The sequence below is a fragment of the Rhinatrema bivittatum genome, chromosome 10 (genome assembly GCF_901001135.1).
Source record: "Rhinatrema bivittatum chromosome 10, aRhiBiv1.1, whole genome shotgun sequence".
Lineage (NCBI taxonomy): Eukaryota > Metazoa > Chordata > Amphibia > Gymnophiona > Rhinatrematidae > Rhinatrema > Rhinatrema bivittatum.
Genome location: NC_042624.1, coordinates 8,131,005 through 8,158,397, shown reverse-complemented (window position 1 = coordinate 8,158,397; position 27,393 = coordinate 8,131,005). Strand labels below are relative to the sequence as shown.

Below are 27,393 nucleotides of genomic sequence, written 5' to 3'. Positions count from 1 at the left end.
TTTTATCTGGCTAAAACATTTTCTGGGTTACTTGAGGTTAAAGTGGGGTAAGGGCATTCTAGAGAGTGGAATCAACTATGTGGGTAAGTAACCAGATAAATGCTGATTTTCAGCCACTATTCAGCTAACATATCCAGATAACTTTAGGACAGCTAAACTTCTCCAGCTAAACCTAAGATAGCCAGGAATATTAAGAAGCATGCCCATGTTACTGAACATGCTTATAGGATTAGCTGGGGTGGATATGTTTCTCAGGTTATCTTTCGCACAGTTCTTTGACTGTCCTAAAGTAATCTGGCTGTAATCGCTGAATAGTAGCTGAAGATGGACCACATTATTTTTCTCTGCATGCAAACGAAGCTGGCAAAAAAAAAAAAATTAACATACTTTTACTACAGTTAACTTTAGAAAAAGTTTAATATACATCATTGAAGTAGAGTTAAAATAGGTTTTGTGAAGGTTTTAGGCTTTTCAAAAAAATTTGCACAAAATGTTTATGCTTGCAAAATTTTACTTACATTTACAGTTGCATTGCTGCGATGCAAAATTATGCAAAGCAGTCGATTAACTATTAGTACATAGTAGAAGTACACATGAAATTGGATTTGTAAGGCTGATTTTGTAAAAATCACCTCATTAAAGGTTTTGGAAAATTAGCCTTACAAAACCAATTTCATGTGCACATTTTCTACGCGCACAGGGGGTAATTTTCAAAAGCATTTACATGCTTAAAACTAGTTTTACACATGTAAGTGCACTTCACCCATATAAGTGGACTTTTGAAAATTGCTAAGACATTGAATTATTCTTAGGCTTTACATGTGTAAAGTGCCCTTACGGAGAAAAATGGCTTTTGAAAATTGCTATGTTAGTATATTACATTTACATGTATAACTCCTTTGAAAATTCACCTGTAAGTCAATCAGCTGCTTTGCATAATTTTGCATCACAGCACTCATGAACTATGAATTTAAATAAAATTTTGCAAGTTTACAAGTATGTGCAAAATTTTACTCTTTGTAAAGATGAAAAATATCCCAAAGTCCGCGTCGCACGCCAACAGGTGCATGCAAAAATTGCCACATATGTGCTTACGTTGGCCCCATGAGAGCAACATGGATTTTAAAAAGCCACAATGTACACACGAATGTACCCATGCACATGTGAAGAATAAGGAGATGGAAAAGGGGTGGGGCATGGGCATTCTGGAGCAGGGCCAAGACTTATGTGCTTACCTCCATATTTTAACAATGAAAACTAAAGATGTGATTTGGCCAAACCTTTTGGCTCGGTCTTTGTTATTGGCCCGCCGAGGGAAATTTCATTTTCTTGTAGTTTGGGCTGCATTTTTTCGGCTGCCCCGAAAAAAAAACCCCCAAACCGACTCCAACCCTTCAAATTCAATTAACTACAAACCCCCACCCTCCCGACCCCCCCAAAACTTGCCAAAAGTCCCTGGTGGGCCAGCGAGGGTCCCGGGAGAGATCTCCTGCTCTCGGGCCGTCGGCTGCCAGTAATCAAAATGGCGCTGGTGGCCCTTTGCCCTTATCATTTGACAGGGGCTATCGGTGCCATTGGCCAGCCTCTGTCACATGGTATGAGCAATGGACAGCCGGCGCCATCTTAAAAAATCCAGGGTCGGCACTCGCAAGGGGGTGCACAGTTGTGCAACTTGCACGCGCCGAGCGGCGCTGCCTTCCTCCATTCCCTTCTCCCTAGCCTGACCTTCCCACCGCTTCCTCTAACCTTTCCCCTCCCTATCCCTACTCTAACCCCCCTCAAAAGTTTTATCCTATCTTTTGTGCCTGCCTCCAGGCGGGCACTTGCAACCTGCTCCTGCTCCCTGCTCCTTGGCAGGAGCAATAGGTAAAATAAAACAATTTGGGATAGTTAGGATAGGGATAGGGGGAGGGTAGGATAAGGGAAGGGGAAGGGAGTTTACTGTAGGGGGTTGGGAAGTTTCCTCCCAGTCTGCCAGCTCGTACATGTTATAAAATCGGCATTGATGTGTGCACGCATGCTTTTTGAAAATCTCCCCCTAAATGTATTATAAAATTTCCCAAGCATGAAAGTACAGGTGACATTTTTCTATTTGTGAAGATGAAAATCTTTGCAAAGTCTGCTTTTTTTTTGGTTTTTGTGCTAAAAGTGAAAATAGTACACCCGGTTGCAACATTATGCATGCTATTTACTGTTTTTCCACACGGTGCAAACTTTGCAAAACTTACTGAACTGCCGTGTATCGACTTCAATGCAGTTTAAGTGCTCTTGGTAAAATCTTCCAGAGACGGCACTGGCAACTAAATTCATTTCAAGGGGGTTTCAGAAGTCCATCGAGTTCAGCCTCTTTCTAACTGCCTCCCAATTATCTCAATATGATAATCCAGAAGTTGAATCATAATTTTGCATCTGAAATGAACCGTTCTGCCTCCTCAAGCAACATTCTCTTCCCAAATCTATACGTACAGATCAACCCAATGTCCCAAATCCTCCTGAGTCTTCAAATTCTCATTTTGCCTTAAACTTGTGCTCCAAAAATTGTTCAGTTTTCTTCTGAAGTTCTTAGAGCCAGACTGTACTGAGCAAAAAGAGATTATAAAGAGGGTAATACTGCTATATTGCACACAAGTTGGTAGGCACATATGCAGACAAGTTATTCTAGTTTTCAAAGCAGGCTTACGCACATGAATCTACTTTGACAATTATCCCACCAAATCTATCGCCTCACATTCCTACCTACTAAAATGTTTGCAGAATGTTTTCTTGAAAATGTACATGCATAGATTTGGAAATCCGAAAGCATGGGGGAGGAGGAATAGCCTAGTGGTTAAAGCAGTGGACTATGAACCAGGAGACCAGGGTTCAAGTCCTGCTGTTGCTCCTTGTGACCTTGGGCAAGTCACTTTACCCTCCATTGCCTCAGGTACAAAAACTTAGATTGTAAGCCCTCTAGGGATAGAGACATTCCTACAGTACCTGAATGTAAACCGGTGTGATATTGAGATTGAGATGAATGTCGGTATATAAAAATAATAAATAAATGGATGTCAAAATCCCTCCCGACTCACCCCGGGAAGAACTCTGCTTAGACTGGGTTAATTTACAAATAAATAAGACACACAGTACATGTATAAGTTCACCTGCATTATTGGGTGTACAGTTTTGCAAAAGGCCAGGTCTGTTTAAGAATATACTCTTTCACACATGGAAATACTTTTGAACATTACCCTCAAAAAGTGTAAAAACTCTGCAGGTCAGTCTGCTTACACAATTTTGAAAGACTGCATCATTAGCCAAGACATTTAATTTCCAGACACTTTTTGAAGGGGAACAGTGTCCACCCCAGAAAACTGTGCAATCAAAATCATTCTGGAGCTATTGACAAATCCCTAATAAATTCTGCATTTTAGGACGTCTTTTGTGTACATTTTGCTTAGTCAATTTGTTTCTATGGCAGTCATATAGAAATAGACATCACCGTCTTGTATTGCGTGAGCAGTGACTGTGAGAAGCTTTCTACCTTAGCTCAGCGATTGTTCATGATAAATGCAGTAATTTAAAGCAATTTAAAACAAATTTAGTTTAGAGGAAGCATTATGATTGTTTTTTTAAGTAATCACTGTTAAAATCCAGGAACCATCTACAATGGACAGCTTTGAAAATAGGATGAACAACTCCCTGACTGCTGAAAACATGAATGAGAATAGGGTGCATGGGCAGATGTTTCCTTGTGTGAATTCCTAGGGCTAGATTTACATTTTAGACAAAAGTAGCACAAAATGGTCTAAAAAGCCTGGGAGTTATTCAGCTTGCATAATTCCATCTGTTCATTTTCCTTCTCTGATATTTTTGGAAAAGAAACTGATTTGCAGGCTTTTCATATTGGGCCAGATCTTAAAATCTACGCCCGATTTATAACATGCACGCGCTGCCGCGTGCATGTTATAAAATCCGGGCTCAGCGAGCATAAGGGGGTGCACACATGTGCACCTTGCACGCGCCAAGCCCGAGGGGAGCCCCAATGGCTTTCCCCGTTCCCTCCAAGGCCGCTCCGAAATCGCATCTACCCGTTCTAGACCTCTCATGATTTTAAACCCCTCTATCATATCCCCCCTCAGTCGTCTCTTCTCCAAGCTGAAAAGTCCTAACCTCTTTAGTCTTTCCTCATAGGGGAGCTGTTCCATTCCCTTTATCATTTTGGTTGCCCTTCTCTGTACCTTCTCCATCGCAACTATATCTTTTTTGAGATGCGGCGACCAGAATTGTACACAGTATTCAAGGTGCGGTCTCACCATGGAGCGATACAGAGGCATTATGACATTTTCCGTTTTATTCATCATTCCCTTTCTAATAATTCCCAACATTCTGTTTGCCTTTTTGACTGCCGCAGCACACTGAACAGACGATTTCAATGTGTTATCCACTATGACACCTAGATCTCTTTCTTGGGTTGTAGCACCTAATATGGAACCTAACATCGTGTAACTACAAGGGTTATTTTTCCCTATATGCATCACCTTGCACTTATCCACATTAAATTTCATCTGCCATTTGGATGCCCAATTTTTCAGACTCACAAGGTCTCACAAGTATACACACAAACTGCCCCATACAAAGTTACACCTGCTCCTGGCATGGCATGATTTGTAAATACACACACATATAGGGCCAGATTTTTAAACTTATGTGCGGGTGTATATTTGTTTGCACAACCCGGCGCGAACGAATCTACGCCCGATTTTATAACAAGCATGCGCAGCTAAGTGCATGTTATAAAATCCGGGGTCGGCGCGCGCAAGGGGGTGCACACTTGAGCACCTTGCGCATGCATACCCCGGATTTTATAACATGCGCTTGGCCCCAGTGGCTTTCCCCGTTCCCTCCAAGGCCGCTCTGAAATCGGAGCGGCCTTGGAGGGAACTTTTTTTGCGATTTCCCCCCCCACCCTTCCCCTCCCTTCCCCTATCTAACCAACCCCCCAGCCCCAACTAAATCCCCCCTACTTTTTATTTCCGGGCAGGCGTAACTTGCACGCACTGGCTCGCCATCCCCCGGCACAGGCCGCTGTGCCGGAGGACTCAGGACCATCCCCAGGACCGCCCCCGAACCTCCGCCATGCCCCCAGACTGCCCCCTGGCCCCCAGACTGCCGCCATGCCCCCTGACCTGCCCCCTTCCCGCCCCTTTTTTGAAGCCCCAGGACATACGCGCGTCCCGGGGCTTGCAAGCACCGCCGAGCCTATGCAAGATAGGCTCGGCGCGCACAGGGGCAGGCAGGGGCAGGTTTTCGGGGGTTACGCGCGTATCTTATGCACATAACCCTTTGAAAATCTGCCCTATGTTTTTTAAATTGAAAGTAAGCAAATACATTGAACTCTCTGAGTCCCGCCCTAGAAAACATCTTTGTTGCATGAGAGTGAGTTTGAGTTATGCATGTTCTTTTTACACACATCAGTAAAGCTTCTAATTAGCCACTTTCATGCACAAATCCATGTTTTATCCACATAACTGGCTGTGAATTTTTGGCCTATGTTTTTTGCTTTTTGTGTTATTATATAAAAATCAGAGTTGGATCCTACAGTGGAGTGGGCCAGAGCGATAAGTAGCAGGTATCAGATTCTGGGTTGTCTGATTCTTATGCCAGGCGACATCTAACATATCAGTAGAGTAGAACGCCATCAGACTTACATTTAGTAGCCATCAAGTCTTGAAATGATTGAGACCACTGTAGTACTTCCTCTAAGGAAAGCCTTGGGGTAGATAAAGAGAAAATATTATATAGCCAGGAACAGAGGCATTAATGACTTAATAAGAAAATCATCATTTATGAATTGCTATTTTCATTTATGATAAGGAACGTGGTTTCATACATTGAGCTTCAATCTTTCATTAGCAAACGTAACACCGTGATGTCATCATAATGCCAATATATCACGCATAGTATACTGCGTTGAGTATTCACAAGTGAACAGGACCAGCTGGGGGCCCTGCTATTACATTTATAATAAGGACATTAAAATCACAATTAGCTTATAAGTGCATTGTTTTCTATCAAATGCCTCAGGCAAAAGGCATCTTAAATCTCATAAGCATATAAGAAGTGGCATTAGGGTCAGAGCAAAGGTCCACTGAGCCCGGCATCCTGACAAAGACGGTGGCCAAGTCAAGTCACTGGGGAATACCTAGCAGATCCCAAAAAGGTGCAGAGAGCAGGTCCATGTTTATGTTTTGAAACAGAAGAAAACAGAAGCAACCACTGCCGCAGGTAGAGCTATCACTAGGAAATATTTATGGTACAGCCGTGTGCCGAAAGCAGCAGGGAGGGCAAGCTAAGCAAAGCCATCTTTTTTCTCTAGGAACCTTTATTTTATTTATTTATTTATTTATTTATTTATTTATTTATTATTTGCCTCCCTTTGTCCCTTCACCCGATTGCCATTTTTATTTATTTATTCATAAAAATATCATAAAAATGCCATGTCATAAAAATCTCATAACCGCATTTAATCTGAAAGCAATCCAAATATCCTTGACACTTGTGTCAAAACTAAATAAATCTTGCTGCCAGGATGCAAGTAGTGGCGAGGGACCCCAAGATCTGCTGTTAGGCTATTGTTACTGGTGCCCAGATTTAATCACAGTCCACACTCACATGCACCTCCTGACACTGTCCTGCAAGGTCACAAGGCTTCGCTTGCCCAAGTGTATACAGGGAACGTTTGTAAGTTTGTTTAAATATAGGTCAGAGAAATAAAAAAAAAAAATACGATTAAAAAAAAAGCGTTAAGCTAAAACATTTCCTGAGCCCATCTGTTCTCATCTGGGTCTCATCCCCATCCCCATCCATAACCCCCCCCCCCCCCCCCCCCCTACACACACACCCACTTCTGGCCCTCTTACCAGTTCCTCCCCCAGCAGGAAATGGAGAGAACCCCCGGTCGTTCCTGCTCCCGTGAGGGTCACTGAGGGATCTAGGCTGGCGCCGTTTTTAATTTCTTTCAGGCAAAATGACCCTTGCCTGGCCCTGGGCATGGCTGATACCGTTTTGTACGGTGGGATTACTCGTGCAGCCTGCAGACCGGTGCCGGCGCCATCATTAATGTCACTGTACAAAATGGCAGCAGCCAGGCCGGAGCCAGACTCCGGGGAAGCAGTAACATGGATTCCTCCTGCCCAGCAAGGAACAGCAGTGGGGTAAGAGGGCTTTCTGGCGGGGACTCAGGAGTCCTGGGAAAGTTGTTTTTTTTATTTTGGGGTGGTTGAGTTATACTTTTTCAAAAGAAGAGGAATTAAAAGAAACAAATTATAATTTGTCTCTCTTTTGTTTATGAAACAAATTGAAAGAAAAGGCAAAGTTGGTTAAAATTTCCGGTTTTGTTTAAAAAAAAAAAAAAAAAGGGGTCTTCTCTCTGACTGATAGTGTCTCACGGATATACGCTGTGCTCGGTCTCACGGATATACGCTGTGCTCGGTCTCACGGATATACGCTGTGCTCGGTCTCACGGATATACGCTGTCCTCGGTCTCACGGATATACGCTGTCCTCCGTCTCACGGATATACGCTGTCCTCCGTCTCACGGATATACGCTGTGCTCGGTCTCACGGATATACGCTGTCCTCCGTCTCACGGATATACGCTGTGCTCGGTCTCACGGATATACGCTGTCCTCCGTCTCACGGATATACGCTGTGCTCGGTCTCACGGATATACGCTGTCCTCCGTCTCACGGATATACGCTGTCCTCCGTCTCACGGATATACGCTGTGCTCGGTCTCACGGATATACGCTGTCCTCCGTCTCACGGATATACGCTGTCTTCCGTCTCACGGATATACGCTGTCTTCCGTCTCACGGATATACGCTGTGCTCGGTCTCACGGATATACGCTGTCCTCCGTCTCACGGATATACGCTGTCCTCAGTCTCACGGATATACGCTGTCCTCCGTCTCACGGATATACGCTGTCCTCCGTCTCACGGATATACGCTGTGCTCGGTCTCACGGATATACGCTGTCCTCGGTCTCACGGATATACGCTGTGCTCGGTCTCACGGATATACGCTGTCCTCCGTCTCACAGATATACGCTGTCCTCAGTCTCACGGATATACGCTGTGCTCGGTCTCACGGATAAACAGAGCTATACTCACACACAAACCACGGCTGTCATACTGGCATGCCGTGCTCTGCATGTGCACTTATTCTCAGCAACGGATTCATGATTTTGCCTTCCCCAGACACTGTTGGCGCTTGCATCCCCCTTCCCCACCACCAAAAGGCGGAGGCCCCCTCCCCTGGTTATCGGCACCTCTCCCCCTCCCCCTCGTGCTGCCAAGGGAGCTTGCGGTGGCTGCGGGACAACGGAGGCAAAGCAGACACTGCAAATAAGGAAAGGCTAGGAACCGGACTGCAGGGCTGGAAACAGGGCCGCAGGGCAACCTAGGCTCTCCCCCCTTCCTTCCCCTCTATTTTTATTAGTCTCCGGTGTCTCCACCAGGGGGCACCGGAGAAAGGAATTTCCTCTTCAAAAGGGACGGAGTGGCCTTTGGCTGTCCTGCCCCCACCCTAAGACTTGAAATAGATCCCTCCTCCCCAGATAAGAGACAAGAGAGCAGAAGGTCTAAGGCACAGCTTTCTGTGTTCTGCTCCAGACTCATCTCATTCCCTCAAATCCCTGAATGACAAGAAGAGAGAGGCTGGGCAAAGAAGCAGAGTGGCTTCCCTTTCCTCCCTGCTGTGTGCTCTGGCCTCACCCTTCTCCTCCAGTTCCCTGATTCCCTGTACAGCACAGGAAAGGAAGAGACTGGAGTAGAGAGCAGCCTGCTTTATTCTCTGTCCCTTCCAGCCTCACCCCTCCCCTCCTATTCTCTGAACTGGAGGAGGGGAGGGGAGGAGCTGAAGCAGGAAGCAGACAGCTGTTCTCTGTTTAATGAGATTCAGAACAGCTAGGAGACAGCAAATCTTCAGTTCATCTATAGACTTTAAGCACAGGCCTAGTGTGCCTGTTGGCAAATCCAGACCTGCCTATACTGTCTCGCAGCAGTACTGTTCTCCGTGCACACTAGGGTTACCAACTGGCTCCAGTGTTTCAGGCCAGGCTGATCCATTCCTGGCTTTCCATCTTAGAGAGAGGCTGTGTGCACATCATTGCTCCTATAGCAGAGATTTAAAAACCATTTAATCCCGGGCCTGGCCACACGCATTAACCCCAGTATGCGATTAAGTGGCAGGGACTGAAAAGGGGGCAGTCTGGGGGGCAGATAGAGGTGGTCTGGGGGGCGGGCTGGAGAGGCTATTTGCCATTGTGCTGGGGGAGTGCGCGCCAGTTGCTTCTGCTCTGGAGGAGCAGCAACTTAACAAAAAAAATAGGTAAGGCAGATTAGGGGGGGGAGGGAGTTTTACTTAGGCAGGGACAGTTTTTCAGGGATTCAGTTTTAGGGTGAGTTTTGGTTTAGGCAAGGTTAATTTCAAGGCACATTTCCTTTCTTATTTGCTTTGCAGTTTTTAAGTTCTGTTGTGCTCTTTTCTTCAGCCTCCCATTGGAGCTGGAGGAAGAGGTTTATTTCAACTGTTTTGTTTGGTTTAGTTATTTAATTTCAACCCTTCCCCCAACAATTGCCCTTTTTGATTTTATTTTAGTTGTATAAGTTAAAAGAGCAGCAAGCTCTTACCTTTTTATTTTCTTTAATTGGGGAGGGCTGAGCTGCTCAGCTGGGCCACAAGCTCTGAAGCCCAGCTGAGCTTTAATCAGAATCCCTGCTGCAGGCCTTCCCAGAGCAGCCAAGAGGCCTCCTTGTCTAAGTAAGTTTTATTTCTAGTTTTTTTGTACTTCTCACTCCACTGTGCAGTCTCTTTTTAAATTTGGAGCACAGGTTCACTTGTTCAGTTAAAACTTCACTGTCATTTCACTTATTTTTACACATTTAATCTGAATAAAAAAAAAGAAAAAAGTCACACTTTAAGGAATCTTTCACATCTCTTTTAGTTTAAGAACATAAGAAAATGCCATACTGGGTCAGACCAAGGGTCCATCAAGCCCAGCATCCTGTTTCCAACAGTGGCCAATCCAGGCCATAAGAACCTGGCAAGTACCCAAAAACTAAGTCTATTCCATGTAACCATTGCTAATGGCAGTGGCTATTCTCTAAGTGAACTTAATAGCAGGTAATGGACTTCTCCTCCAAGAACTTATCCAATCCTTTTTTAAACACAGCTATACTAACTGCACGAACCACATTCTCTGGCAACAAATTCCAGAGTTTAATTGTGCGTTGAGTAAAAAAGAACTTTCTCCGATTAGTTTTAAATGTGCCCCATGCTAACTTCATGGAGTGTCCCCTAGTCCTTCAGTAGAGGCTGCTTCAATCCCAGTCCCCATTGCCCATACCTCAATAGAAAGAACAGCCTGGGCAATGGGGAAGAAGCACCCTTATGAAGGCCCTAAGAAAGCTAGGGGTGGAGGGGGAAGGTGTGAGCTGGAAAATGCCAAAGAACATCTGTGACTTTCTGTCTGGCAGCCCAAAAGCTGCAGCAACAACATCAGCTGCAGCTGCCCCTATAGCTGCACCCCCTCAAAATGCAGCATCTAACCCAGCAACAGCTTATAATGACCCCTCTGCTGTTGCAGGACACTGTTATCTGCTGGGGCAGAGACCCCTATTTTAGGGGACCTTTTAGTGGCTGGCGCTACTACTCCGGCCATGGAAACACCGTTCCTGCCTCAGCGACTTCTACCACTGACACAGCCATTCTGACCGACACTACCCTTCCTTCCACCTCAGAGGTGGCTGCGTCACCGGCCAGCAAGACGAGCGCTGTCCCTGCTGCTGTGGAAATTAATAAAACACCTCACGCAGCAGCAGCACAATAAAGACAAAGCTTAGAGCCCCAGTTCCTCCCCGGTCATTGCTTCCACTTCTGCTGCAGTCAAACCGCTGCAAACAAGATCCCATGCGAGGGTGGTGTCAGGTGCAGCAGCCGGTGGCTCTGCCGGGAGGGATGGAGGATGAGCACAGCAGCCAGGATCAGGCAGTAGAGCCCCCATACCCAATACAATATGTCACCTACCCCTTCCACAGGCTAACCCAGAGGCATGGGGTAACGTGTCCGGCAATGGGAGGGGCAACTATTGAGGACCATTTCATGGTACAGGCTGACGTGATGGGTCCTGCAGCCATTGTGGTGGATGGCAGGATGTACGGAAAAATATCATTTTTCCTTCGTAAGCTGACCGCCACACATAAGGGTATTGTGGTGAAGGGGGTCTTCATACCAGTTAAGCCTCTGGAAGCCCACAGAACCAAGGTGATACTATCAAATGTGCCACCCTATATTCAGAGAACCCCAGGAACATCACAGCCAGAACTCCTACTGCCAAATATGGGAATAAGTTAACAACTTCCTCTAGCGTGCCACTAGCAGGGCATGCCAGAGTGATGGTGAAAATGCAGTCTCTCTACTCACCATCCCAAAGAGGCCTGTTCCTCACCGCAGCTAACCCTGCAAATAATATCTCACAGGGAACAGCCTTGGGTGAGAATGAGGCAGCCACCCCTGCAGAATCCACCTCAAAGAGGACTGCCCCCTATGAGTATGTGGCAGTCACCCCCCTGCTGTGTTTAAAAAAGGATTGGATAAGTTCTTGGAGGAGAAGTCCATTACCTGCTATTAATTTCACTTAGAGAATAGCCACTGCCATTAGCAATGGTAACATGGACTAGACTTAGTTTTTGGGTACTTGCCAGGTTCTTATGGCTTGGATTGGCAACTGTTGGAAACAGGATGCTGGGCTTGATGGACCCTTGGTCTGACCCAGTATGGCATTTTCTTATGTTCTTATGCTAATTCTAACTTTCAGATGAGAAACTGGCAACTACCTCTACAAAATCAAGATTGAGTACTTCCCACTCAAGGTACTCGATCCCAGCATCGCACCTCCTGCTGGCACCTCTGGCATTCTCCTGACAGAGGATCTTGAGATGGACTTTTCCCATGTCCCACCACCTCGTAGCCATGCCAGTCATCCCAAAATTCCCAGCCAATGTCACAAAGCCCACGCCCTCCAGTATGGAGTTGTTAAAATGCCAACAGGCTGCTTGGGGCTCTGCTGACTCCAAGCCAACCGTCACAGTCACTGCATTGTGATCTGTGAATAGTGCCAGTCTAATGGCACTGGACCGGGCTCATGACTTCTGGTGGCTGGATATATAGATCCTGTTGATTCAGGATTGGGGCACCACCCCTTTTCTTACCCTGACAAAGGTGAAGGTGTTGGAGGACTCAGGATGGTGTTTTCGCCAGATGTCAACCAGGGATAAGCGGCAGACTAACTCCCTCAGGACAACTGACCAGCTCTGGCGTGGTTCCTGGCTGTCCTGTCCAGGGCCTCGAGGGCACAGTTAAAATCACCCCCCAAGCACCATAGCTTCGTCGACATCTAAGCTGTCAAGAATGGTTAACATCTGGCTGAAGAAATGATGCCTACTGGGCCCTGTGCTCGGAGCGTACATGTTAACGAAATTAATGATTCCGCACTTGTGCCAGACTCTGACATGCAGCAGGCTTCCTGGCATGACGGTCTTTCCATAAAGCACTGCAGATGTGCAATCGTTTATCATGAATTAGGCAATTTCAATGAAATTGCCTAATTCGTCGTGGATCGGGGGCCCCGAACCCTGAAACGGATTTTCCCCGAACTTCAGGGAAAATCCATTTTTCGGGTTTGTACGGGGGAGGGGCACATTTTATTTTTTTAAATTAAAAACCACCCCAAGCATTACTTACAACCCCCCCACCATCCCGATCCCTCCCCAAGACTTACTAACATCACTGGTGGTCCTGCAGGGTCCCGCGAGTGATTTGTCCCTCCGTGCCAGGCGTGCCTGCCTTGCTCAAAATGGCACCAATAGCCTCTGACCTATGTCACAGGGGCTACGGTGCCATTGGTCAGCCCCTTCACATGGCCATCTGCGCCATCTTGTGCTCCTGCCATGTGACAGGGGCTGACCAATGACACCAGTAGCCCCTGTGACATAGTATGGGCAAAGGCTATCGGCGCCATTTTGATTACTGGCAGTCGATGAAGAGATCGCTCCTGGACTCCCGCTAGACCCCCAGGGACTTTTGGCAAGTCTTGGGGGGGAGGGTCACATCCTAAACTATAGACTGCCAGTGATCATGATGGGAAGGGAGAAGACGGCGGGGTCTTTCATTATCTCACATGAGGGGACTCCGCACACTGTCTACTGCAGCATAGATGAGGTAAGGTGCTTCCTGTGCCGGGAGGTGGGGCATACCCACAAATTATGCCCCAAGGCTAAGAAATCCGACATGTCTGCCAGGCCTGAGACAACCTCCTCTGCCATCCCCTCATTTGCAGGTGCTATTAACACCTTGGCAGTTACAAAGCCTTCCATCCTAAACTCCACCAATACCTCTGGGGGCCAAGGTCCTAGCATCCCTATCACTGCTGCTAGGAACCGTCCAGTTGTCACCACTCAGGCCTCCCCATCCATTGTCAAAATTGCAGATGTTCACTACTCCAATATGGCTGTCAATGCTGAGAATCACCAGGCCTCAATAGGGGTGGCCTCTAATTCCATTTCATCCAAGAACATCATTGCCAGAACTCCCACTGCATAACTTGGCAATAAAGTAACAACATCCTCTGGTGTGCCAAAGAAAGCCACAAATTAAACTAACAGGGCATGCCAGAGTGATGATGAGGATGCAGTCTCTTCACCCACCATCCCAAAGAGAAGTGCCCCTCACCTCACTACTGCTGAGGCAGATACCCCTGCAAAAACACCTCACATGATAAGAATGAGGCTGCCACCCCTGTGAAATTCACCTCGAATGGGACTGCCTCCTATGAGATTGTGAGAGTCACCCCTGTGAATTCTAACTTTCAGGGCACTGTCTCGGATGAGAATGAGGCAGCCACCCCTGTGAAATCCACCTTGCAGGGGATTGCATCTAATGGGAATGTGGCTGCCACCATCAGCAGAAGCCTCAAATGTCCCCAGTTTCAATAGAAAGGGTGGAGAAAGCCTCTGGAGATTCAGCTGCTACCAAAGAGACAATAGAGCAGATTAAGGAAGGAGAGCAACTGACTTCCCTGTCAATGCTCACACTTGAGTCAACCCCCATGGAGGAAGCATCGGATCCTCCCAACTCCTAGTTCACCTCTCCCTTTGACAACATTTCTTCTGAGGGAGAAGGATAAATAAACCCTGGAAAGAGGGCAAGAGAAGAGCCAGAGGTAGACCTATCTCTGCAGTGGTGATACTATCTTCTCTGTTGTACAACTGACAATATGACTGGCAGCTTTTCTTCTACTCATCTGAGAGGTTATGGAAGACCTTCTTGAGGCTGTCTGTTTTCTATCAAGACCTGATTAAAGCCTGGAACTTGATCTTCCTGACCAGAGAAGCTCCGTTGGCCATAAACATGGAATTTCTAGCTGAGCGTCTGCTCTTCAACCCATGACAGAGTGTGAGCATGTTCGAGTCTCCCATGATTTGCCATTGGCTATCGCTGGTCAGGATCACAAAGGTTGGAGATCTCCTGAACTACATTAGACATACCCAGAGACCCTAGCCCAGCTCCATGAGTCTTGCAATCCCTTGTGTTACCTGTTATCCAGGAAAACAGGAATACCTCGTCACCCTAATAATACTCTTTTCTGAAGGGGGTCCTGCAGACCGGATGTCCCCACCCGACTCAGAGCCCCATGCATTTGGATTTGCTCAGCATTTCTAGGCTCTGTGAACTCCCTCAGCTTCTGCACCCTGACAACCCATCTAGGTTATCAAAATGTACTCCAACATTTTCTGCTTCACCTCAAGGAAAAAGATCTACTCATTCATGCTGCATACCATGCACTTCCATGCTCTCATCACCTGCGCAGATAACATCTGACATGAATCCCTTGCCGCTGTGCCAGTGCGTGCAACTTACTACAGCTGCTTTGCAGGAGCAACAAAAAAAAAAGGGAACAAAATGGGGGGGGCCTAGGATAGGGGCGGGTAGGATGGGGAAGGGGAAGGGAGGTTAGGGTAGGGGGTAGGAGAGTTCCCTCCCAGTTTGCTCCTTAATTGGAATGGACTGGGAGGGGACTGGGGAAGGCCCCGATGCGTCACCACGCAAATATAGACAAAATCGGCCCCCGCCCTTGCATGCACCACCACTGATTTTATAACATGCGTGGCTCACCTGTGCGCGCATGTTATAAAATCACGCGTCCATGTGTGCTCACCAGGTAGCGCGTGCACATGGATGTGTACACACATGTTTTAAAAATCTACCCGTTAGTGTTATATACATTACATAATTGCATGACTGTAGCAGAATAACTCAAGGGCCTGAGCCACACATGTACAAATTAGTTTTGTCGATGGAAAGTGCCCTTTATTATCGAAGGGTCTTCACAGTGATGTTAGAGGTAAGGGTTGTGTTGGTATTTCAGATCCTCCCCAGTGGGAGGAGAGTGAAGTCTGTATGCCTTGCAAATCCTTTGTTCTTCCTATCTTGCTTCTATAGCTCTCCTTGGGGAATGGATGGGGAGGAGGGTGGGGTCTGGGGCTCAAAGTCAGAGCCCCTGGGGCTTCCAGGAGAGGGAAGTTAGTTTGGAGTAGAGGAGGATGCTGAGTGGGAAAGAATTAAAAGATGATCTCTTGACAGAGGGAAATAATGGCAATATATCCTTGACTGCAAAGGAGTCTTGTCAAACAGGTTGATTTGCAAACTGGAACAGAGAACGATACCAAGTATATGGATTTACCCCAGGAGTTTCTTCACTAACAAGTGGCTGGAAAGGCTCTGGTGTTGAGTAGGGATGTGAATCGTTTTAGGACGATTAAAATTATCGTCCGATAATTTTAATATCGTCTTAAACCGTTATGGAACACCATACAATAGAGATTCTAACGATTTATCGTTATAAATCGTTAGAATCGTGAGCCGGCACACTAAAACCCCCTAAAACCCACCCCCGACCCTTTAAATTAAATCCCCCACCCTCCCGAACCCCCCCCAAATGAGTTAAATAACCTGCGGGTCCAGCGGCGGTCCGGAACGGCAGCGGTCCGGAACGGGCTCCTGCTCCTGAATCTTGTTGTCTTCAGCCGGCGCCATTTTCCAAAATGGCGCCGAGAAATGGCGGCGGCCATAGACGAACACGATTGGACGGCAGGAGGTCCTTCCGGACCCCCGCTGGACTTTTGGCAAGTCTCGTGGGGGTCAGGAGGCCCCCCACAAGCTGGCCAAAAGTTCCTGGAGGTCCAGCGGGGGTCAGGGAGCGATTTCCCGCCGCGAATCGTTTTCGTACGGAAAATGGCGCCGGCAGGAGATCGACTGCAGGAGGTTGTTCAGCGAGGCGCCGGAACCCTCGCTGAACGACCTCCTGCAGTCGATCTCCTGCCGGCGCCATTTTCCGTACGAAAACGATTCGCGGCGGGAAATCGCTCCCTGACCTCCGCTGGACCTCCAGGAACTTTTGGCCAGCTTGTGGGGGGCCTCCTGACCCCCACGAGACTTGCCAAAAGTCCAGCGGGGGTCCGGAAGGACCTCCTGCCGTCCAATCGTGTTCGTCTATGGCCGCCGCCATTTTTCGGCGCCATTTTGGAAAATGGCGCCGGCTGAAGACAACAAGATTCAGGAGCAGGAGCCCGTTCCGGACCGCTGCCGTTCCGGACCGCCGCTGGACCCGCAGGTTATTTAACTCATTTGGGGGGGGGTTCGGGAGGGTGGGGGATTTAATTTAAAGGGTCGGGGGTGGGTTTTAGGGGGTTTTAATGTGCCGGTTTTGCGATTTTTAGATTTTTAGATTTTTCACGATTTTTCACAATATTTTACCCCCCCAAACGGCAACAATACGATTCCCTCCCCCTCCCAGCCGAAATCGATCGTTAAGACGATCGAGGACACGATTCACATCCCTAGTGTTGAGTATTTCCTAACTCCCTAGCTGATGATTATTTCTACTGCAGTTTTCAAGATCTAGTTGATCATAATTTTTTTATTATACATTTAATTACAGTTTTGCTGATGATAAGATCATAAGACTTGCCATACTGCATCAGACTAAAGGTCCATCAAGCCCAGTATCCTGTTTCCAACAATGGTCAATCCAAATCACAAGTACCTGGCTGGATCCCAAGGGGTCGATAGATTCCAAGTTGCTAATCCCAAGAATAAGCAGTAGATTTCTGCAAATCTACCTTAATAATGTTTAATGGCAGATTTCCTCCAGAAACTTGTCTAAACCTTTTTTAAATGCAGTTACACTAACAGGTTTCACCACATCCTCTGGCAACAAATTCCAGAGCTTAATTATGCATTGAGTAAAATAAATGTATTAGTTTTAGATATATCATCTATTAACCTCATTGTGTGTCTCTTGGTCTTTGTACTTTTTGAAGGAGTAAACCACTGATTAACATTTACTCATTCCACTCCACTCATTATTTTATAGACCTCTGTTGTATCTCCCTCCAGTCATCTCTTCTTCAAACTGAAGAGTCCTAACCTTTTTAGCTTTTCCTTATAGGAGAATTGTTCCATCCCCTTTATCATTTTGGTTGGCCGTCTCTGTATCTTTTCTAATTCTGCTATATCTTTTTTGAGATGTGGTGAACAGAATGACACACAATACTCAAGATGAGGTTGCACCATGGAGTGATACAGAGGCGTTATGATATTCACTGTTTTATTCTCCATTCCTTTCCTAATAATCCCTAGCATTCTATTTGCTTTCTTGGCTGCTTCTGCACACTGAGCAGATTTGAATGTATTATTAATGATGAAGCCTAGATCCTTTTCCTGAATGGTGACTCCTAATGTGGAACCTTGCATTGTATAGTTATAATTTTGGCTACTCTTTCCGAATTGCATCATTTTTCACTTGTTCACATTATTTATTTATTTATTTATTTTACAAGTTTTATATACCGTCATTTGGAAACGTCAAAATAACGCCATCATAACGGTTTACAAAATAAGGTTATAGGGATAAAGGGGTTATCAAGGGGTGTAAAAACATAACATATTATTAGGCTTAGTAGTAAACAAATTCATGCTTAAGATCAAAATGAGTTCATTCTTATTTTAGAAAAGTATAGTTGTGCTGATATTCATTTAATCATGAGGTTGTAATGGAGGGCGGTGATGATTAGTTGATTCTTTGGGTGGTTTGATATGCTTTGTTCAACAACCAAGTTTTTAATTCTTTTTTGAATGTTTTTAGGTTTTCTTGAATTCTGAGTTTAGTTGGGAGGGAGTTCCAAAGTTTTGGGCTTCCAAGGGATATCGCTCTATTTTGAGTAGACGTGAGTTGATCTGAGTGCGTTGGTGGTGTTTTTAGGAGTCCTTTATTTGCTGACCTCAGGTTTCTACTTGGGGTATGGAGTTGAAAGTAGGGGCTTAGCCAATTTTTCTGTTCTTCATATATAATTTTATGTAGGATGGAAAGGACTTTATATTCGATCTTGTATTTTATTTGCAGCCAATGAAATGATATGAGGATTGGGGTGATGTGTTCATGCTTTTTGGCACCTGAAAGGATTCTTGCACCTGCATTCTGCAGGATTTGAAGAGGTTGAATGGTGTTTAGAGGTAAGTTAAATTATTTGCATCCAGTCTTTCAGTTTTGCCGGGTCCTCTTGCAATTTCTCACAATCCTCTTGTGATTTAACAACTTTGAATAATTTATGTCATTAGTAAATTTGATTACCTCACTCTTTGTTTCCATTTCCTGGTCATTTCTAAATATCTTAAAAAGCAATGGTCCCAGAACAGATCCCTGGGGCACTCCAGAATTCACCTTTCTCCATTGGGAAAATTTACCATTTAGCCCACTCTCTGTTTCCTATCTTTTAACTGGTTCCCAATACACAATACAGCACTGCCCCCATTCCATGACTTTTTAATTTCCTAAGAAGCCTTTCATGAGAGACTTTGTCAAATGCTTTCTGGAAACTCAGGTACACTATATCATAAGAGCATAAGAACTTAAGAACATGCCGTGATGGGTCAGACCAAGGGTCCATCAAGCCCAGCATCCTGTTTCCAACAGTGGCCAATCCAGGCCATAAGAACCTGGCAAGTATCCAAAAACTAAGTCTATTCCATGTTACCGTTGCTAGTACTAGCAGTGACTATTTTCTAAATCAACTTAATTAATAGCAGGTAATGGACTTCTCCTCCAAGAACTTATCCAATCCTTTTTTAAACACAGCTACACTAACTGCACTAACCACATCTTCTGGCAACAAATTCCAGAGTTTAATTGTGCGTTGAGTGAAAAAGAACTTTCACCGATTAGTTTTAAATGTGCCACATGCTAACTTCATGGAGTGCCCCCTAGTCTTTCTATTATCTGAAAGAGTAAATAACCGATACACATCTACCCGTTCTAGACCTTTATCAACTGGCTCACCTTTATCCATGTGTTTATTTGCACCCTCAAAAAAATGTAGCAGATTGGTGAGGTAAGACTTCCCTCAGATAAATCCATGTTGGCTTTCTGCCATTAAACTGTGCCTATGAGTCATCTGTTCTTTTTCTATATCTACTACAATTTACTATTGACCATTTTGTGACTGTCAAAATATAGTCTCATGATCTTTGCATGATGAGGAAGATTATATAACTTGTTCAAATCTGAATGAGATGTTACCATAATGTCCTTTATTATTATTATTATTATTATTATTACATCAAATGGCATTAGGGGCGTGTGCATGAGATCTACATTGTGACATTGCAAATGTTAGCAGATAAAGACCATTTGGTCTGCCCAGTCTATGTAAAACCTGTGGGGATGGGAAGGGTAGGTTTTTTCTTTCCTTATATTTTTCTTTTTTGTATTGTTATCGCTTTGAGCTCTGAAATAAAACTGGGATATTCACATCAAAATATAATTTATCACATGTTATAATACCAGAGTGGTTTACATTTTAGCATTCTTGCTTGTTTAAAGGCCTAGGTTTTGAATTTTGGTTTTGTCCTAGCTTTTCATCTTCTTTCTCTTCCATCTTGACTTCATATCTAACCACAAACCAGTTTCTTTTCTTTACATATTACCTACCAGAATTATTTTGTTCTCAGGGATTATCCTATTGCATTTCATCTATGTACCTACTCCATTTGGTCTCTTATCATATGTATGCTGGTATGTAAAGCAATAATGTCTCTTCATGTTTCATTTGAGAGATATCAGATTGTAGACTTTCAATCATACTTACTTTGATGCTTTTTCACTGGATTCTGTACTGGATAATCTACAAAGCCAACATATCTTTGGGCTCATTTTCCTTTAAAAAGAAAAACAAATACAATGGAAATTGTGTTTTGTTTTGCCAGAGCAAGGCTGTATTACCTGGGAAAGTAGGGAAAAAAAACAATGAAGGAAAGCATAGCAAAAGAAGTTTAATGATTTGCTGTAGGTCACAGAAATCCTAATAACATTATTGTTTCTGGAGTGCTGTTATTGTATATAGGAGTGTTACAATATAGTAATCGAATGTTATTAGTGATATATTGCATTAATGTAGTATAGACTGAAATACAACACTCATACATAAATTACTATCTTGAGCAGTTTGTTATATAAAAAATATTCAAAGATTCTCTTTGCTTGATCAGTTATATTCATAGTGTAATAAAGCATTATGAAATAATGTTGCCAAGGCACTAAAGCATTACTTTGCAAAACATGCACAAATGCCAATAATGTTTCATGCATTTGAATCTATGATAAAGCACTGCTGGGTATACAGCCAATAGTTCCCAGGCTTTTTATTTGGGACAAAAGACTCCAAATCAAGGGGTCTTTTGTCAGGGCAAAATGTACTTTGAGTAGCCTCAACCAAGGGCTGTGCTAGTTTGAGGCTGATTTTCTGCCTTTGAGCCACTGAACATACTGGCTAGTGCTAAGACAAGGTGCACTCCATAAAACTATCAACCAGCAGGTTTAAAACAAATACTTGAATAATTTTTTTCATTCAGCACACAATCAAGCTATGGGATTTGCTGCCAGAGGACGTGGGCAAGGCAATTAGAACAGAGGGGTTTGAAAGAGGCTTGGGACCATGTTCCTGAAGGAAACGTTTTAGCTAAACAGACTGGGGAAAATCAATGCTTATCCTTGGGGACATGCGACAATAAATAGACCTTTTACTGCCATCTCAAACTGGCTAATGCTGGAGATAGGATGCTGGGCTTTCTAAACTGGCTGAAGCAGCTGCAGGGCACCTGGAGATTACAGCTGTTGGCCCAGAGACCCAGCAATTCCATTAGAACTCTGGAGTCTCCAGGTCAAATCCAGAGAGTTCCCAGGCATGTAAATGTAATATACATGGATTTTAGTAAGGCCTTTGACATAGTTGCACATAAGCAACTTATAAATAAATTGCGCACCTTGGTATGGGTCAGAGTGACTGACTGGATTAGAAATTGCCTGCATGGGAAACAACAAAGGGTAGTAGTAAATGCAGTTTACCCTGAGGAAGGGGACATTACTAGTGGTGTGCCTATGGGGTCAGTTCTTGGACTGATTCTTTTCAACATTTTCATGAGCGACTTATTGGAATGTTGATAATGAAAGGTTTGTCTTTGTGCTGATGATACAAAATCTGAAACAGTGAATACAGCCAGAAAAGTGTGGAAAACATGAGGAGGTCTATGGTCTAAGGTTTGGCAGCTAAAATTTAATGCTAAAAATTGCAGAGTAATGTATTTACTGTAACCCAAGGGAGATGTACAGTGTTGGAGTAAAATTCTTCTAAGCATGAAGGAAGAGTAGGATCTGGAGGTGATAGCATCTGATTGCAACCCATCTGTTTAAGATGGGAAAAGCCAGAAATATCCTTGGCTGCATAAGGAGAGGAATGTCAACAGAAAAAGAGAGGTGATATTGTTCCTGTATAGGTCCCTAGTGAGATCTCATTTAGAATACTGTATACAATTCTGAAGACTGCACCTTAAAAAGAATATAAACTGATAGCAGTCAGTCCAGAGGATGGCTACTACAATTGTCAGTGGTCTTCATTCTAAAGCATATGGGGACAGAATGAAAGATCTAAACATGTACCTCCCAGAGGAAAGGTGAAATGGGGGGGATACGACAGAGACATTTAAATATCTCAAAGTTTTCCATGCACAGGAGGCTCTAGAAGGAGAGGTCATGAGATGATGGTGAGACTCAGGAGTAATCTTAGGAAATATTTTTTTACAGAGAGGATTGTGGATACATGGGACAGGCTTTCAGTGGAGGTGGTGGAGACACAAACAGTATTTGAATTCAAGAAAGCTTAGGATAAATATAGATGGGCAGACCAGATGGGCCTTACGGTCTTTTTCTGCCGTCATGTTTCTATTTTTCCAATGTGTGACCAGACTGAGGAGCACATGAGATTGAGAAACCATGCACCTGAACTGTGTTTTTGGGACCTGAATCTGCTTGTTTGTTCCCAAAGAGAAGAGAACTGTAAGTGTTGAAGATTTAACCTGCCTAGTAGGTGAATTTTCACAGGAGTTGCACATGTAAAAGTAAATACTATCATAGCAATTTTCAAAAGCCATTTACCTGTATTAAGTGCACTTTGCCTAGAATTAGGTGCCCTTGGGACCAATTTACTAAAATGTATTAATGCTATCACTAGTATTAAAACGCATTAAAGGCTATTGCAATTGGTTAACATATGTTAGCAGTTCTGTTAACGTGTAAAGTAAATTGAGATAATGTTAATGCTAAATCTATGCTAATGAAGTAATAATATGCAAAACCATACAAAGTAGCTCATTATCTATTAATGCAGTAAAACTCACTGAAACCACTTTGCAAATGCACGAATGTCCACATCTCCATGGTGAATTGTTTTTTTCAATACCATCTACATGAAATATTGTTTGGTTAGTATATTGCCTACCTGGATTACTAGATTATAATATGTCCCCACTGATTGAATTTTTAGCCAATAGTGAAGAAAAATTCTTGGTGATTTCAATTTTTACATGGGTCAAGTATCCTTGTGAGACATTTTCTTTTTTTTTAGAGTCCATGGCTGTACTAGGTTAGGTGCAAGTTGTGAATGGAGCAACTGACAAGATCTGTTGTGAGATCTTGCATTACATGGTCTGATCAAGTTGGAGATCCAATTTAGCTGTAGAATCTGACTTGGGTAGTGATTTAGGTAGTAACAAAATGAGGTCACATTGATGTAGATGGACTTCGAGGGAAGTTAGTCAGTTAGAAACCATCAATTCTGACCACAATTTTGTTAAGAAGACTGAGGATTTTTATAATAGTTTTCCTCCATCTGTTGATTCTGTGGCCATTACTGAATCTCATGAATTCTTAGGATAGGATCTGTTTTCAACTGAGGTTCAGCAATTATTGCCTAAATTAAATAGATCATCTTGAGCATTGAATCCTATACCCAATGTTTTATTTTAAATTATTTGTGCCGATATTTCACCATTATTGCCAATCTTGTTAATCTATCATTATAGGAAAGGATATGACCATATGAGATCAAATTGGCTTCTGCTTGTTCCATTAAAAAAACAACTATCATCAGACCCCAAACCTGCTCCCCAATTATCATCCAGTGTCATCATTAACATTCTTGGCAAAAGTAATTGGAAATTCTGTCCTTGTCCAATTGACTATTTTAAAGAACATTCAATCTAGAGTCCTCTTCAATTTGGGTTTATAAAGAATTACAGCACTGAAATCTTGATGCTTTCGACTATTGATATTATCTCTCTTGTATGCACTTGACAGAGGCCAGAAATATGTTCTGTTGGCAGCGTTCAACACTTTAGGTCATACGATTTTACTCATGTGATTAAAGGAGAATGGAATAAATTGTGTAGTGTTACAGTGGTTTAGTTCACTTACTGCAGCTTCATATTGAAATGTATGATGTCTAAGTGGTAACCTATAGAGAAAGGCGTTCCTCGGGGATTAGTCCTCTTCAATATACTGTATATTCTGTCATTACTCTGAGCTGCTGGCAGAGCTGGACCTGCATTTCAGAGTAATATGCAGATGATATACAATTTTTTGTACCAGTTAGTTATTCTGTGTATCATATATTTAAATCATTAGAAATCTATTTAGCCACAATCCAGAAATGTTTTTGTTTTTTTTCAGAGCAGGCTTTCCATGAGCACTGCTAAGACTGAACTTATCATGCTTAGCAGGTTAACCTTTACTGGATCATCTTCCCTTGTTAAAGTTTTAAGAGCATGTACCTGGATTCCCTAAACAGTTGCGAGATCTTGGGGAACGCTTGGACTGAAGCTCTCCGTGACGTTCCGTGTTTATAACCCAATCAGAGCTTGGAACTGCAAGTTATGTATGTTGCAGAAATTCAAACCATTGTTGGCTCATGAGGATTTTTGAACAGTTTTATGAACACCTGTGTTTTTCAGGAGTCGATTGGTTTAACCCGCTGATCCTTGAACTGCCAGAAATCACCTTGCTGGCTGGCCATGAGACAGGTGATAAGATTTTTCAAAATGGTGCCTGTCTCAGGACAAGCCGATCCAGTGTTTTTGTATGCTGCATGTATGTACGATGTATGGGGGGTCTGCAGGAGGGTTGGGGGTAGTAGAAGGGTCCAGGGAGGCCCTGGGAACCAAGGAGGCAGCAAGGGGCTCTGGAAAAGCCCATTTCTTTTTAAATAAAAGAAAAATATTCAAAAGAAGCCAAACATATCTGCAAATGTTGGTTACTTTCTGTCAAGTTTATTTTTGTTTCATTCTAGTTGAAATGGACCAAAAATGGACTCTCTGTTCAAAAAAATGCATTTGTTTAAAACGAGTTCACTTCAGTGCAAGAAGTGACACTTAAAAACTGTACCCACAAGCCTTTGAACAATAATGCAACTTGTTATCCATCTCTTTGGAATAGAAAAGGACACCAACACAGCCTTTTGACCTTCCTATTCAAATCCACATTTATTGGCACCACGAAAATGTGTTTTCCAGTAAAGGTTTAGCATATGACAACCGAAGTTAAAAATATTGCTGTACACTCTTCACGGTACTAAAGCACAAAGGTTTTGCTGTCTCTAATAAATGGCCATTCCATGCGTTATACAATGGCACGAGCGAGATGAATAATGATCATTTCTGTCACCACTGCAAGCTTTCTGAGTCTTGAGTCAAAACAGTGATGCGCTGAGACTCCTGAACTGTGTCTCTCCTATTGACGCAGCTTCAGCCTTGCAGCCGCATCTCCTTTCCCTCCTGCTATTGTAGCCTCAGTTAGGGGGTTGCAGCTGCCACACCCTGCTCTTTTCCCCAATATCTTGGTGCTTCCCGCCCATGGCACTGCCAGGGGAAAAAGTCTCGTCCTGCCCCCAAAAGTACAGGGTTGCGGAGAGAGCCTGCTCAACTCCTAGGGGCTGGCAGATTCGTCGTTCTTCTCCCTGCAGATTCTACAGTTGGATGTTATGTGAGGGTCATAAGCATGGCGCGCGTGTGTCGCACAGTGTCCAGGGTTATGCCCAGCCTCCCCCGCCCCGATTCCTCTGCTGTTTCCTCTTCCTCCTACTCCTCTTTGACAGAGAGCAGAGGCCTGTGCTTTTGGTTAGGTTTTTCCTTTTCCTGGAAGTTATTTCCTTTGTTTTCCTTCCTTGCTTGGGGTCCATTTCTGTCTCAGGTATTCAGTTTTGCCACAAGAGAACAGATCCTTAAGGAAAAGAGGAGTGCACAAGCTCAGCTATCTGTGCCTGTAGTACAGAGACTCTCTACATTTTTGTTAGCATGTTAAATGTGTGTGAGCACATGTTGTATCATTTGTATGTATACAATAAAAAATGAGGTGCATTGCATGTTGCATGAATTTTAGAGTACAGGGAACAATTTTTACTGCATGCATGGTAAAAAAAAAACACGTTTGTGTGAGTTTTAGTGCAGAATCGCAGAAATGTGGGTGCTAGATTGGCTATCACAGTGGTAATTATACATGACAGACCTGCTCTTAGGCGAGGAACTCTCCCTGGCTTCAGGGAGGGGAATTATATGCAAAGCAGTTTTACACACAGACTTTTCCCACATTTTCAAAGCAAACTTATGTGCAAATGTTTACTTTGACAATTGTCTGCATGTGAGCCCTGGTATTCACACACATTCAGCCATACAGTTACATCTGCTGTATTGAGGGTTTACTTCAGGGCTTTCCAAACCTGTTCTGGGGAATATGCATGAGATACGTTTGATATACTGAGTGTCCATGATATGCAGATTTCTCTCATGCATATGCATTGTGGATATCCTGAAAACCCAACTGTCTGTGGGGTTCCCAGGCACATTTGGGAAGCCCCTGGTATAACTTGTGTGGGTGAAACTACACTTGTACATTTTAAAATAAAAATAGGTTTGGATACGCCCCACCGTAATCCTTCCCCCGCCATGCAGGAACACTGCTCCTCAGTGCACATAAATGTTTGTGCTTTTCCTCACACTGAGTTCTGCACTATTTTCTAACGGCTGTTTACACACCTAAAATGTACCTCTAAAGGAACCCTTCTGACTTTTCCGGGTTTTTGAGCTTGCATCACACTGTATTCCTGTAATTCTGTTTCTTCTATTTGAAATCAGTACTAATGTTATCAGCATGCACCAGGAGGCCAAGACATAAAATCAGGACTGGTGTGGAAGGTGTTTGAGGATGGGACCATTTGTCAGATCTATGGGCCTTTCTGCCATGGGCTGTGAGGGAATCTTTCCCCATAGCATTTATTACAAAGAACATGAGAACATGCCATACTGGGTCAGACCAAGGTCCACTGAGCCCAGCAAACTGACAGTAATCTGGCAGATCTCAAAGCAGATTATTTCCTGTTATTCATTTGGAAGAACAGCAATAGATAAGAACATAAGAAAATGCCATGCTGGGTCAGACCAAGGGTCCATCAAGCCCAGCATCCTGTTTCCAACAGTGGCCAATCCAGGCCATAAGAACCTGGCAAGTACCCAAAAACTAAGGGCCGGATTTTAAATGCCCTGCGCGTGCCGGCGCGCCTATTTTGCATAGGCCGCCGGCGCGCAAGTCCCGGGGCTTCGTAAAAGGGGCGAGGAGGGGGCGTGTCCAGGCGTGTCTGGGGTCAGGGGCGGTTCGGGGTGGGACCGGGGGCGTGGCACCAGCCCGGGGGCATGGTCCAGGCCTCCGGACCAGCCCCCGGGTCGGGTGATGGCACGCGCAGATTTACGTCTGCTTTCAGCAGGCGTAAATCTGCCAACAAAAGGTAGGGGGTGGGGGTTAGATAGGGCCGGGGGGATTGGTTAGGTAGGGAAAGGGAGGGAACAGGCAGCGCTCGCCGGTTGCACAAATGTACACCCCCTTGCACGCGCCGACCCCGGATTTTATAAGATACGCGTG

General features: G+C 44.3%; 1 protein-coding gene across 3 annotated transcripts in view; it reads right to left on the bottom strand.

The window, feature by feature from the left end:
- RGS13 (regulator of G protein signaling 13) overlaps positions 1-27,393 on the bottom strand; it is a 96,981-nt gene that overhangs the window by 11,303 nt on the left and 58,285 nt on the right. For all 3 annotated transcript variants that reach the window (XM_029618733.1, XM_029618732.1, XM_029618734.1), the window contains exons 2-3: positions 20,243-20,311; positions 5,688-5,749 (exon numbers count right to left, since the gene is read on the bottom strand). In XM_029618733.1, the coding sequence (XP_029474593.1) occupies positions 5,688-5,749; positions 20,243-20,307 (127 nt within the window). In that variant the 5' untranslated portion in view covers positions 20,308-20,311. The remainder of the gene's footprint in view (positions 1-5,687; positions 5,750-20,242; positions 20,312-27,393) is intronic.